Raw genomic sequence first — 14,705 nt, 5'->3', positions numbered from 1 at the left:
AAACACTTGTGTAACCGACCCGCAGCAGGGGGCTGGACTAGATGAGCTCCAGAAGTCCCTTTCAACCCCCTCGATGTTGTGATTTCGGTTCTGTGACCGTCACGGATTGAACAGCTTTGGAACGCACTGCCAACGGGCCGCCCCGGGCCCCAGCACACGCCGCTCCCGCCCCGCGCCGGCCCAGCAGGGGGCGCTGCAGCCCCAAACGGCGCCCGAGAGGCGGAAGCGAAGCACCGCTGTTACCCAAGATGGCGGCGCCCAGGCGCGGCGTGGCTGGGGCCAGGATGAAGCGGGCGGCCGGCCGCGCTCGCCGCGGCGACGGGAAGCTGGACAGGCTGCGGCTGGCGGTGCGGGAATTCGTGCAGGCGGCCGGGGACCAGACGTCGTCGTCGTCGCCGCCGCCGCCGCAGCACCCGCTGAAAGGTTCGGAGAGGCCGAGCGGAAAGAATCGGCGGGACGCGAGGAAGGAGAAGCGCAGGCTGAAGCGGAGCCGCCGCCGCCTCCTCCGACGCGGAGACACGGGGAACGTCCCCGCCTCTGCGGCCCGGCCGGCTCCCGCTGCCCGCCCCACGGCTCCGGCCTCGTCCGCCGCCACCGAGAAAAAGCAGCCGGAACCGCCGCGACAGAAGAAGAAACCGGCCCCGAAAGCGTCGCGGCCATCGGTGGCTGCCCCGCGGCCGTCCGCAGCCGCTTCGTCGAGGAAACGGGCGCTGCTGGAGGCCAACGAGGAGGAGGACAGGGAGATCCGCCGCCTGGAGCGGCAGCTGAGGCTCGGCAAGCGCCGCAGGAAGAAGGGGGAGGCCGCGTCCGAGGAGCTGCCGCAGAGCTTCCTGCGGGACGGGCTGGGCTACGTGCTGGGCGCCCTGGGCTCCGGCGCCGGCCTCGCAGGGCTCTGCCAGAGCAGCGACGAGGACGAGGACCCGGAGCCGGGGGGGCGCGGTGAGGACCCTGAGAAGACTGAGGAGGACCCCGAGGAGCTGGTGGAGGCCTCTGACGACTTCGAGGGGTCAGATGGGGAAGGGCGGTGGGACAGTGAGAGCTCGTCCCACGAGGACGGCGGGGTGCCTGACAGAAGCGAGGCCTCGGACCCAGAGGAGGAAGAGCAGGAGGTAGGGAGCTGGCTTGAAATTACACAGACTTGCTTTTCACAGTACGCACAAAGCAGATCTGACGTCACCTCTGCAAAGCGCTGGTGTTTGATGTCTGACCAGTGTGGAGAGGCGATGGTGAAAACCATGCTGGGTGCAGCAGCAGCGTTGACTTCTGAGCTTCTACCAAGTCTAAAGGCACTTGCTGGCACATTGCAGCCTAACACACAAAGCCTTGTTTGTGTACACACAACCAACAAATAAAAGGAACAATAGTGTCACCATACCAGAGCCAGATTAAGCACTTCCCTATGATCATAAAAAGCCCATAAAACAATGAATACGCATTGGAAATTGGACTTCCTTCTTCCTGTGCATCCCAGATATTCTGCTTGTTTTTAGCTTTGTAGTGCAAGTGGAGAAGAGGAAGCCAAACATCATTTAGCCACGTAGCACTGAATTAATCTGAGAACACCAGTGCAGCTGAGGCTTTCACATGTGGGGGTTTCTGTTGTCTGTCTGGTTAAACTAGCAACCTAAGATGTCCGTTTTATTAAAAGTGATTTACTTAAAACTTCATGGGAAGGGGAGAGGTAGGTTCTTTTGCTTCTCTCAAGCTGATCATAAGCAATAACTTGCTGCATGCTTTTTTCCTGATGAGGCTGTTCCTTTGGCATTACTGTATGCTTCTCAGAAAGTCTGATATATGAATATTAAATTGAAATGTATACTTAAGTTCAAGTGTTCTAAATACTAATTTCATCTGCTGATTGTTTTCTTTATAAGGATCGTAATCACAGTGCTACAAAGTACATTCCCCCTCAAGTGAGAAAAGCTCAGGAGGCTTTCGATGGCAAGAAGAAAGAAGAATTGGAAAGACTAAAGAAAATGGTGAATGGTCTCATTAATAGGTAATGGAATAAGGACAAGTCATTAATCTTTCTGATTCTATGTGACAGTGCTCATCATTCAAAGAAAAGTGACATGGATGTGAACTTTTGTCTTTGCAAAGTGTTTTTAAGTTGGCAGCTGTGTCTGCTATCCTTAATAATAATTATCTTTGTTGATAGAAATTTTTCAAAGTTGGTAGTTATAGAAGTTGAAAGACCTGGAAAATAAATTTAAGATTGGGCTGAATTCCACGCAGCTGCTGCCCACAAGTGCTATAATTCTCCAAGTGTCAATTTCATTACATCTATTTAAAAAAAAAAAAACAACAACCTTGCAATGGGAGATCCCTACTATTCCCCCACCAGTATACCATGTTAAAATTGAATAAAACAAACTTGGGGGTTTTAGTTTAGTGAACACAGCAAAATAGAAGAGGTCCATTACATTCATCTTCTTGCTCATTTTAGAGGAGCTAGCTGGGCTTATAAAACAGGTTGCAAGTTAGATACCTTGAGAATGGTGGAACCGTGCAGAGAGACAAAATAGCAAACACTGAATTTTGTTTCTCAACAGGTTGAGTGAGCCAAATTTGTCCTCCATTAGTGGACAGCTGGAAGAGCTCTACATGGCCAACAGCAGAAAGGACATGAATGAAACTCTAACAAGTATCCTTATGAATGCTTGTGTTACTGCAGTTGCTATGCCTGCAAGACTGATGATGGAACACGTCCTTTTGGTCAGCGTTCTTCACCATACAGTAGGAACTGAGGTAATTCTTGTGGCAGGGACTGATACTGTTCAATGATACAAGTTAGGGAACGTATTCATATTCCACTTTGAGTGCCTTTTAGTTTCTGATTGTGTGTCACTAAATAGAATCTGTAGTTGAACAGATATTCTCACATGCTTAGGAGAACATTTGTGCACTGTCTGCATACAGGTAAGAATGACTGCAGTTACAGGAGTCCTGCATCAGTGGAAAAAGTCCCTTTGGTTCTCTTAAAGCCCGGTTGTGCAAATCACAACTAGGTGTAAGGACTCCAGAATGTCAAAAACTTAAGGAATTATGGCAGCTTTCTCAGAAGTTCAGGTTTTTTGTATTTTTAAAGTTAATGGATGATTGAGGCATAATATGTCTTGCTTAGTGTCAGGAAGCTGAAATTACAAAGGAAGTATTTGAACTAATTTCAGTGACGTTTTCATTAGAGAATTGAGGTGTTTCAGTAGAGTATTCCCATCTAATTACATTCTCATCCTACATCCAGTGCACAAACTGTGTTGATGTTAACCCAAATAACAACTGATCTCTGAAACCATATTAAATACCAGATGGATGCAGTTACACCAACTTCCCTACACAGCCTTGCTTTAAACTTTTTGTTTCTCTGCTTCCTGGAGGGCTGTTGTTAATACAAGTAATGCATGATACTATTACAATGCCACTGTAAGAGAAGAAATGTAATCCACTCAGAAGATGAAACTTACTAGAATACTGTGTGATAGGCAGCTGATATTCAGACTGTCTTCTGTAGTAATGACCCTCTTACTCAGCACCTTTGATGATAAGTGTTCTGTTTGTGAAGAAGCAAAATTGTTTCTGACAGGTTCTCAGCAATACTAGGCAAAGCTTTCGCAGGTAGGCTAATAGCCATATACAGAAAGAAGAACAGAGCTCACCCAGCTGGTGAAGAGGCGTTTTAGCTATGCAACGCTCCTGAGGAGGCAGCCCAGGTCTGAGAGATGCTCTCCTTTCAGTGGCTGGTCCTCATATGAGCCCAGTGGAACTCTGCCCTGTGTCCTGCCCTTCTGATCAAGTGGGGAGTGCAGGTGCAAACAATTTACCTGTGCTCCTTGAGCCAGCTGCACCCCTTCACCAGGTGCTCAATCACCACTGCAAGCTGTGTCCTGACAGTTCCTCTTCAATACATTTGTAGCATTTAACTATGTTATGAAGTGCCATAGGGTTGGTTTTTTACCATAAAATAGTGTATGCATTATGCACAAATATAACACAGCTGCATTTTGGATTAGCTTGGTCAGTGCAAAAGTTAAGATTGTAGTGACTGGGTGTACACATTTGTGCAGTGGGATTGCTGGATAGTTTAATCTTTAGTTAATGGAGGTTTGGCATGCAAGTCAGTGCTACTGCCAGGACTTACGTATAAAACAAGTTAAAAACAACAAATAACTAGCAAATATTAACACAATAGTAATGGTGAGGAGAGTGGGCTGAGGGGAGTCATGTTTGAACCCTAGCAGTAATGTGTTCATTACTGTTATTTACTTAACATTACTGTCAATTACCTAACTATGCTTTGGTATGCTTTTTAATTCCAATCCGTAGCATTCTTTTTTTCCTCTTAAATACAGATTCTGGGTTGTTTTTTTTTTCAGCTGTACCTCTGACAGCTGGCTGAGTCTTATTTTCACTTTAAAATCAGCATAAGCTCATGCACTGCAAGTGAAAACTTGATATGTTTGGGTTTGTTTTACTTCACCACCTATTAAATACTTTGGCTTGGAATGCTAAACTATGATGCATGTGGTTTTGAATGTGCAGCTTTTACTGGATGAACGGTTAGCAGTAACAACATGCCAGTCCGGCAGCAGAGAAGATGTGTTTGAAAACTGTGTGAGCAAATTGTGATGTGTGTGTACTGTAATATCAGAGAACTTGCTTCTTTTTGCATAGACTTTAAAAGGCATCTCTGTGGCATGTATGAGTTAAGTAACATATGCTTTAAGAAAATGTGACACAATGATATCTGTATAGTACATCCATATTTGTTGACGGGAACAACAATATTTCTTTAAAATTAGCGTCAGTGTCCCCGAAATGAGTGTTTGTCTGTGAAATCTACCAGTGTTTAAATGCTGACTATTGTTTTCCTTCATGGGATTATTGCCAGGTCGGCGCTCACTTTTTGGAAGCTGTGGTGAAGAAATTTGATGAACTCAGTCGCAGTGATGCTGAAGGGAAAGAATGTGAAAATCTGCTTGCCTTGGTCGCCCATCTTTATAACTTTCATGTAGTTCATTGCCTGCTGATCTTTGATATTCTGAAGAAACTTGTTAGCAGTTTCACTGAAAAAGATATTGAACTCATTTTGTTTCTTCTGAAAAACGTGGGCTTTTCCTTGAGAAAAGATGATGCATTGGCTTTGAAGGACTTGATCAGTGAAGCCCAGGGCAAAGCAAACGCAGCAGAGAAGAAACTTAAGGATCAGACTAGGGTATGTGTATATTATGGATTTTCTTTTCTGAATCAGCCTTGCCAAGTATTTGGGTACATGTGTTAATTTACCAAAATGCTTTCTGCTACACTCCAGGTTTTCATTTGGAGCTCAATCATTGCATTTAGTTATTTACTTTCTCCTTATCTGTCTAGCAACTGGTGAAACTAGAGCTGTTGTGTGTATTATGCAATGGATAATTCCTCTGTTTCATCTTACTTTTTACACTTCAAAACGTTTGGTGTTTAGCAGCTAAGACTTTGAATTCAAGCTTGAACCCAGATGAATACAATAGGAGTTAAAGTAAACGTCCTTCTCTGTATTTGTATCTATGCCATCTGAATTTCAAAGTACGTTGCCAGATCAGTTCCTTATTCCCACAAAATAGTATTTTTAAAACACATTTTCTACTTCTTTATGAAACAAACTTGCAGCACGTAACTCATACAACTATTTCTTTTCCCTGTAGGTTCGTTTTATGCTAGAGACCATGTTGGCACTGAGGAACAATGACATGCGTAAGATTCCTGGTTATGATCCTCAACCCGTTGAAAAACTCCGCAAATTGCAAAGGACGTTGGTGAGAACTTTCTTGACAGATATAGCACAGCTGCTCTTACACTACAGATGATTACTTCTGGCTCATGTCAGCTTGATGATGTGCAATAAACTGTGATGTGTAGTATAGGAGATAGCTATGTTTATAGAATACATATATGTACATTGTGTGTGTGCGTGTCTTTATATAAAAGTAAATATTTGGGAATCCTTTTAACAATCTTCAACTCTTGTGGTCAAAAATGGCTTTAGTACTTGAACAGTCTCCTGCCAATCAGCCTTCTGCAGAAGAATCTGCTAAAATACATAATACTTAATCAAAGGCATTGAGGCAAAGTCCACGTGTATGTCCATGAAAGAGATTGTTGAACGTTTAATGATTGTGTAGAAGGAATGAGTCATCGTAACAAGTTATTTTTTTCTGAAGATTTTTTTAATGCATAGATACAGATGCTGCTCCTAAGTTGACCATAATTCTGGAAGCTCTGAAAACTTGAATGCGTTGCTTTTTTTTTCCCCTTATTTTCATATTTGGGAGCCTTGTGGATAGTGTCTAAAACAATTCGGTTTTGATTTCAGTTCAAATTTGATCAGCTTCATCTTTAAGAAACTAGAGCTAAAGGAAAATTGTTAAATTTTCTTCAGGTTGCTGCTTGGAAGAACAGATGGTGGAATTAAATTAAAGATCCTTTGGAGATCAACTTTTCTGTGTTTATTTATAACATTTATTTAAAAATAATTTTTAAGTAGATAAAGTATCTTAAAAAATGTCTTCAAAAACACTGTTTTTGTTCTTGAAGATTCACAGCAGTAGTTCTGGAAAAGAAACACAGCTTCGTGTCTCCCTGGAGTCCCTCCTCAATGCAGATCGAGTTGGTCGCTGGTGGATCATAGGCTCATCCTGGAGTGGAGCACCAATGATCAATAACACAGACAGCAAGACTCAGCAAAAATTGCATATTGGAAAGGTAAGTTCAAGCAGGACTGGTTATAAATCTAATTGTTGTCTGTGTTCTTCTGAATGTTCTTGAGATAGGTGAATAATTCATTTTGGAGCCCACAAAAACCACTTTGTGGAGTCCTGTAAGGTGAAACTTCTGAATTGTAAATTCTGCTCTTAAAATTTTCAAAGTATTGGGCTCACGACCTTGGTAAGAGCTATTATTCTTGTCATACTTTGTTATAGTTTGTTCTCTTTTTATCCTGTGCAATTTTAACTGTGGCATTGCAAAAGTAACTTGTTACGTGAAATGGAAGAAGGCACTTAAAGTAAATTTGATTATTTGAATTCTTCTATGCAGTGTTGTCTGTCCATGGGTGGCATATATCTAAGCTGGTTCTAAAAGTAATTTGTTGAGATGGTAATGGCATGGTCCCATACATTAGAGAAGCACTTCTTAAAAGTAATTGGCACAATTAAGTAGATTTCCATAGTTGAAAAAGCTCCTGATGACGCCTATACCTCTATTGGACAAAAGTTCAGGACCCTTGGATTCATGCTTTACCGTTTACCGGAGATTTTCATTAATGCTCCTATTGGAGGCTGCACAGAAATAACTCTCTTAAAGCTTTTTTTTTTTTTTTTTTTTCTTTTTTTTTTTTCCCTTTCAGGTGAGTTCAAAGATAATGGAGCTTGCTCGTAAGCAGAGGATGAACACTGATATCAGAAGAAGTATTTTCTGTGTACTGATGACAAGTGAAGACTTCATGGATGCCTTTGAAAAGTTACTTAAGTAAGTACTGACTTAGTCAGAGGAAAGCCCAGAACTAAAACTAAACTGACGTTTAGCTGGGTAGGAAAACTAACATTGCTGGTCTGGGCTTAACAACATGTAATCAATAATGTGATCACAGAAGTGTGTAACTAGGGATGCACGTGAGGATGGATAAAAGGTTGAGAGGGGAATCAAAATTCTGTAAGGACTGTTAGGGGTTGGGCAGAACTAACTGGCAATCAGGAGAAGTAAGTGAGAAGTAAGCTGCTCTTATTGGCATTCATGTTCAGAACTGTGATAGATATCATCGTTTGATTTAAAGAGACTCTATGTTTTTTCCATTGAAAAAATATGGATCCCAGTCTAGCAGATCCCAGTCTGTTGCAGGCGTACTCTTGCCACCTTGTACATCTCTGTCCATAATTGTAATAGTGCTCTAGCACCTGAGACCCCTCCTGCAGAATATATTCCATCCTGGAGACTTCATTAGCTTTGGATTTGCTCCAGGGTCACTTATCATGTTAAGACCAGTTTCCACAACACTTAGAAAACAGTTTTTTAGAAGACTGATCAGAGAAAAGCTCAAACTAAGTTATTCTTTGTGTCTGTCAGCGTATTAATTGCAAGTCTTTAGTAACTGGTAAGGGGGAGATCAGGTCTGAACTTTCATGTTGCAGCCTTGTAATTCAAAGGAATTGTTTTACCAGGATGGCATGCAATTATTTAATTTGCTAACCAAACCAAAACAGACTCTGTAATAAAGTCAACTAATATTTGATTAAATGCCACTTCTGCAAAACACAGCTTGGATTTAAGACTGCGGTGGAATCATTCCAATATCTTAATATGGCCTTGTTCAATTAAAAGAAATTAGCTGCTGCTGCTGCAGTTCTTGCCAAGGCCTGGTAGTTCAATTTGCAAATTGATCCTTGCCTCTCATCTGTGCTATTTAAACTAGTATACAAATCTGTATACACACAGGCTTGTCAGAAGAACTACGTCTGCAGATTGCCTGATGTGCATCAATAATGATTTTTATGCAGCAAATGCAGATAGAGGATGACTCTAAAATCTGCCCACATCTGGCGGAGTATAAGGCAAAGTACACAGAATTGTCACTGAAGGAATTAACTTCAACATGAGCATGCTTTCCAGAGTGTTTGGAAATGTACATTCATATATTTGATGTCAGTCTCTTGAAGAAGAGCATGAGAAATACATAAAGGTGTATTTTAATTGCACTTGTTGATTCATCTGCTGCTAGGTGTCTGGCAGACTTGAGGTGTGGTGAAATGGTGATTTAAGCCATTTTAAATCCAGGCTGCTGTAACTTGCTTCTCTTTCTCCTTTCAACAAAAGCAAGCCATTAGCTTGTAGCCAGAACAGCTCCCTGAAGTGGCTCAACATGTGAGTGCTGGGAACATGACTGGAGCCAGAGTGAGACTTGATCCATTTCATTATCTGAAAGGCTGCACATCCTTACCAAATCACATACTCATGTGATGAGTGCTGCTTAAATCTGATGAACAGGCTATTTCTTAAACTATTTCATACACATGAAGACTGAAAATGCTTTGCATTTCACGAAATAATTGAAGGAGATGTGGAAGTCTTAGATATCCTGTTGTACTGTGTTGTGCAATTCAGAATAATGAGTATGTGATTGTATCTACTGTAACCACCTGTATCAACTTCTAAAAGGTGATACTGCATGTTGCTATTTTTGATCTGGAGCCTATGATAGTTGTGAGCTTCAGCTGATGATACCTAACCTACTTGGAGGCAGGCTTATGTTGGTGATAAAATATCTACTTTAGAGGTAGTTATTCCATATATAGAGGGAAATTTTTAAAGTGATCAAGACTTGCAAGTCCATGAGGTTGTTGTACTTCTTGAGTGATTTAATGGTTGAGGTGATTGCAGCTTCTTTATTGAAAATTACCAGGCTTCTGGAATCTGTACAGCTTTGCAGTGAAGTTATTTAGGAGTTCGAGGTTTGAAAAGAAGTACTGCTGGGTCTCTGAACAAGTGAAGATAAGAACAAAACCATATTTCAAAGTACTGTTTTACTTGGTTACAACTGTTTGGCAACATGAGTATTTCCAAAATACCTAAGTCATGTTAGAAGTGATAACGAATAAGGAAAAGGAAACTGTACCAAATGAGTGACTGCAGTGTAACTTCATCCCTTAGATATGTTCCAGGTAGCTGAGAACCTGTATATTTTGATCTGAAAAGACTTCTGTAACCAACTGGGACACGCTTTGACTGATAGGAGAGCAAATAAATGATATCCAAGACCTAGCAGTTACAGTGCTGTTTTGTTTTGGGAAAACAGGCTTAACGTTTTCACTGCTTATTAGAAATCAACTTAGAAATCATGCTAAATTTTTCAGTTGTAAAACCTTAAATTCTATTCTTTGGCTGATGACAGTATTTTTTTCTGGTACATATCTATGATCAAATGTAATGGCAGGTGTCCGGAGCAGCATACAGCCAATGGCTGTTAGACTCAAACTGTGACAGCCTGTACTCTACAGACTGGAGAGCAAGTTCCAGTGAGGTCGAACTTAGTTAGAAAATACATTTGAGTTATATTAATGCCATAAGAAACTTGAGCTTGAAGCAATGAAAATAATTTTGTTTGACATTTTTTCAGATTATAATATTAAGCATTCTTCATTTTAATTGGTTTTAATGCTGCCAAGTGTTTGACAGGCCTGGAAGCTAAATCATATTATTCACAAGAACAGGTGCATTGTGAGTTAGTTGCTGTTCCTTGCCAAAGTGCCTCAGCCCTCTTTCAGAGTGGTCAAATGTTCAAGTGGGAAGGCTATTCGTCCTTGGCCTTGATGTTAAGAGACAGACAGTGTAACTTCTTACTGATACTGTTTTCTTGCTTTTGTTTTGATAGATTGATACTGCAGTACCAATACTTTATCCCTTTTGGACGTCAGGGTGAAATTCTTTACCATGAGAGTGGTGAGGTGCTGGAACAGGTTGCCCAGAGAGGTTGTGGATGGGCAGGTTGGATGGGGCCCTGGGCAGCCTGGTTTAGCATTAAACGTGGAGGTTGGTGGCCCTGCATGTGGCAGGGGGTTGGAGATTCATGATCCTTGAGGTCCCTTCCAACCCTGTGATTCTGTGATCCTCTGTAGTGGTATGTTGAGTTGCAGTGCTTACTGCAGTATTTCTGCTTTCAAAGGTGCGAACAATGACAGACTCCATGATGATCTGTCATCTCTGTTTTCCTTTGTGGAAAGCTTCAAACAGGGAATGGGCTACTTTTCCCTTCCCAGGAAGGAATTATACTTGGATCACTCCACCTCTGTCCACTTTGGTGTTGCTTTTGCAACCACTTCTTTAACACCACTAATGCTGCAACTTCCATGTTGTCATACCAAAATACTGATTTAGCTTACAGTTTAAAGGGTTTGATTCTATTCAAGAACTTCCCAACAGCTAGAATTGAATTAGATTTATTTGTGGGTTTTTTGTGCTGTTTTGTTTTGAAGGTATTAGAAATGTTGACTGCTGTGTCTTTTTTTCCCCTTACTAAATTATTTTCATTCTCTTGCCTAAATTTTAGGCTTGGGTTGAAAGATCAGCAGGAGAGAGAAATTGTTCACGTTGTCCTTTATTGCTGCTTACAGGAGAAGACATATAACCCCTTCTATGCATTTTTGGCTAGCAAACTTTGTGGATATGAAAGACGATTTCAGGTAAAGAAGTTTCTACTTTCAGTGCTTTATTGTAGTGAGACAGAAGTAGGCATTTGATAGTAGATGCATGTCTGTTGAGATCTCATTATCCTGAGGAAAAATTCTCACTGTATGGATATGCATTGGATGCATATGGATCCAATATGGATGCATTCAGTAAGGTATACTCTGAATCAGCTCTGAAAAGAAAACAAAATTTCTGCGGCAGAAGGTTTGCATTCTTCTGATTTGCACGTTTAGAAAGGAATTGAACAGTCTGATCAAACATTTCCTGGTGAACAGAGGACTCATAAAAAATAGAAGATCCAAAGATTTTGCTGTTTCTCACTTAAACAGTCATTTGGTTGATTTGGTTGTTTTGTTTCTTTTTTTCTTTTTTTTTTTTTTTTTAATACTTAGGTGACATTTCAGTTTAGTATTTGGGACAAAATCAGAGATTTGGGAAACCTGTCAGCCAGTGCCATCTCCAACTTGGTATCACTGTTGGTTCACTTACTAAGGACAAAGTCATTGCCACTTTCAGTTCTCAAGGTTGGTGTATTTTACTTTAAAATACTTCAAAATAATTGTGTGCTCTCCTTGCATTTACAAGTTCTGTGTAGAATGTATATTCTCTGTTACCTAGATGGTGCTCTAGCTGTTTGTTATCATAAAGATGAAAGGTTGTTCTAAAATCAGCAGATTAATTTCATTGCCTACACTAATGCTGTCCTTTGGGGATAAAGGAGCCTGAGGTGGCCAAGACAGACAAAAATCCTGAAGAACACAATGTAGAAACATCTTTCTATCTGGGACTCAGTCCATTGAGCCTAGTAGGCTTGGGTAACTGCCTTGCCAGCATGGCTTCTGCACCAACTCACAGTTCTCATGTTTTGTGCTGCCCTTCAGTCCCTAATTCATGGGGGATGCATCTGTCTTACTGACGTAACCCAGGGAACCAGTGCTGCTGCTCTCCCAAACTGAGAAGCTGCCTTGAACAGGTGATTTCAGTCTCACGACTGTTGCCAGAGGCAGTGTTACTGGATCCCCACTATATGTACAGGGTAAACAAACCATTACAATCCCTGCAGAATTCCATATGTAGAACATCTGTAACATTTGGAACTGAGGCCCTTTCATTGGCAGGCTTTGGATTTTGTGCCATGCATTTTAGTTGCTGTTGGTTTTTATTAGACCAGGAAGAAATATACAGAGTGCTTGGATTTCAGAATTAGAAGACTGTAGAATTTATTTAGAAGAGTGATTGCAATGTGGTAAGCAGGCAATATTCTAGATTATTCTAGGTACTTCTGAAGTACTTATCTAATTGAAAATGTATCTATTTGTACTCCATTACTGTTGGACAAGTTATTCCTTAGAAACTTGACTGCTTCCTTTTTGATGGGCTTTATGGAAGCAGTGTGCTCAGGTAATTCTGTGCCAAACCTCAGACTCGGTGTATATGGGAGCAGCAGGCTTGCTAAGAGTTCTGCTCACTGTGAAGAAGATTCAGTTGTTTGAAATACTTGAGCTGAATGAATTTTGTCTGTTCTAAACCAGGTAATTGAATTTGGTGATCTAGATAAACCCAAAGTCCGTTTCTTGCGACAAGTACTGAGCACGCTGTTAGTCAGAATTGATGATGACGACATTAATGATATTTTTGGGAGGTAAGTCATCAGAGAATCTATCATTGGTAGTAATTTATAAAAGGATAAGAGCTGTGCCTATTTTGTTTGGAGTTATACAGTGCCTTTCTCAAAGGCCAGACATCCACTCTTGAAAAGCAACCTTGCCTGGGGGAAGCTGGAAGGTGGGGGGCAGCAGGTATCACTTGTTTGTTAGTGCAGGTTGTGATATACATGCAGCTGTGAAAAGTATTACATCGAATATCTGAAAGCCTTATTATGTATGTTTCATAGGATTTTCATGAGCAGAGCTCTGTAACCCTGAATACCTTATTGCTTTGCCATCTGTGTGCACCGAGTTTCAGTCTTTGCTGGTAGATTTCTTTAGTAATTCTTCCTTATTATTTTCTTTCTTCTCACACTAATGAGGGAAAGCTTCAAGGTTTTGTTTTTATTATTATTTTTTAATGAACGGTGTGTAGAAGATCTTATTTTTATACACGGGACAGGGAACCCTTTATAGTCCTTCTCCACAGTGTTCAAAAGACATCAGTTATTTTGAAGGGACTAAAATATTGTCCCGATGCTTCCATTTCACCTAATCCGCTACAAACTCTAAACATACCTGCAAACAGCCATCTAAAATTGACTTCCAACATTTTGGTTGTAGTGGAGACAGCCATAATTTACAACTGACTCCAGGAAGTGAGTTGTATTGCAGTCACAACGTCAGATAAAGTTAGGAGGAAGTTGTTTCAGCCATTATGGTGCAACACGAGGAATTTCAAATTCAGTGTTTGCTTTGGTTCTGAGGTGTTGTCTGTCTGTTTGTTTGTTTATCTGCAATGTAGAAGTCTAATATTATGTTTTCATCTGTATCTTTACAGGATATCTGACAATCCCAAACTGGGAATGCTACGGGAAGGCTTGAAATTGTTCCTTACCCACTTCTTACTGAAAAATGCACAAGTCCAAAACAGTGATGAAGAAACTGGCTTGTTAAAAGACAGAGCGGAACTTGCAAGCAGAGCTTTGCAAGCGAAAGAATCCAAATTCAAACTGTAGTTCTGTTTATCAAGTAAAACGTGCAGAAAAACTAGGTTTGCATGTAGCTGCCAAGCTTTAGTCTTTCAGACCCTAATTGTTGGGAATGAGGAGAGGTTTGTATCCGTTTTTGTGATGGAAACTGTGCTCAGCACACTAGTTACTGGAGTAACTGAAGGCGATACAAGGTGTTTCTGAAGAGAGAGAAAACGTGGTGGGTTTTTTGCCATGTCCCTTTAAGTATGGGTACTTCGTGTAGACAAGTATCTGGAGAAGAGGTTGGATTCTATTGTGTTGTATTCCTGGTCATCAGTAGTGTTCAGCAGTGCATATTTCAGGCTTTCAGGAGACTGACCACTGTATGTTAAACAGCCTTAACCACAGCTAGTGCATTTTTGTGAAGGAGTGAGCCACTAGATGGCACAAGTACTGATGAGTCAGTTTGGGAACACTTTTTTCTTGAAGTGTTGAATTGATCAGCTATAATTCTGTGAATTGTTGTAGTAAAAAGACTTGGGGATCTGACTTTGCCCAGTTATGTTGGGTGTACAGATTATACAGTTTTATGCTCCTTTAACCTGTTTTACTCAGCTTTAAAATTGGAGTTACCAGTCTTATTATTTGTGCTGATCAGATTTTCTAGGTGTGAATAACAGTAGTCTTTTAGTAAGGGAGTATCTTCTTTAAGGGTTTGTTTCCACTTCCCATTCAAATGCCTTACAAATTTGTGTATGTTTCTTTGTGTAACACTCAGATTATTTTGTCACCCCACAACTACACATGAAACTGATTTTCTGAAGTGATCTGCTGTTCATATTGTCTTTATTCCAGCTGGATAGCCAGCAGG

At 41.1% G+C, this 14,705-nt stretch overlaps 1 protein-coding gene across 1 annotated transcript; it reads left to right on the top strand.

The window, feature by feature from the left end:
- Positions 1-248: 248 nt before the first annotated feature.
- Positions 249-13,879, top strand: NOM1 (nucleolar protein with MIF4G domain 1; the record flags this gene model as incomplete). The annotated part of the gene is made up of 11 exons (XM_079538010.1): positions 249-1,109; positions 1,875-1,999; positions 2,553-2,748; positions 4,889-5,212; positions 5,682-5,792; positions 6,571-6,738; positions 7,382-7,503; positions 11,075-11,207; positions 11,607-11,738; positions 12,747-12,856; positions 13,702-13,879. The coding sequence occupies 11 exons, from the start codon at positions 249-251 to the stop codon at positions 13,877-13,879; spliced, it is 2,460 nt and encodes an 819-aa protein (XP_079394136.1).
- Positions 13,880-14,705: the final 826 nt, after the last annotated feature.

Source organism: Tetrao urogallus (assembly GCF_951394365.1).
Source record: "Tetrao urogallus genome assembly, chromosome: 7".
Lineage (NCBI taxonomy): Eukaryota > Metazoa > Chordata > Aves > Galliformes > Phasianidae > Tetrao > Tetrao urogallus.
Note: the sequence above shows the minus strand (reverse complement) of the source record. Positions and strands in the feature narration are given on the sequence as shown.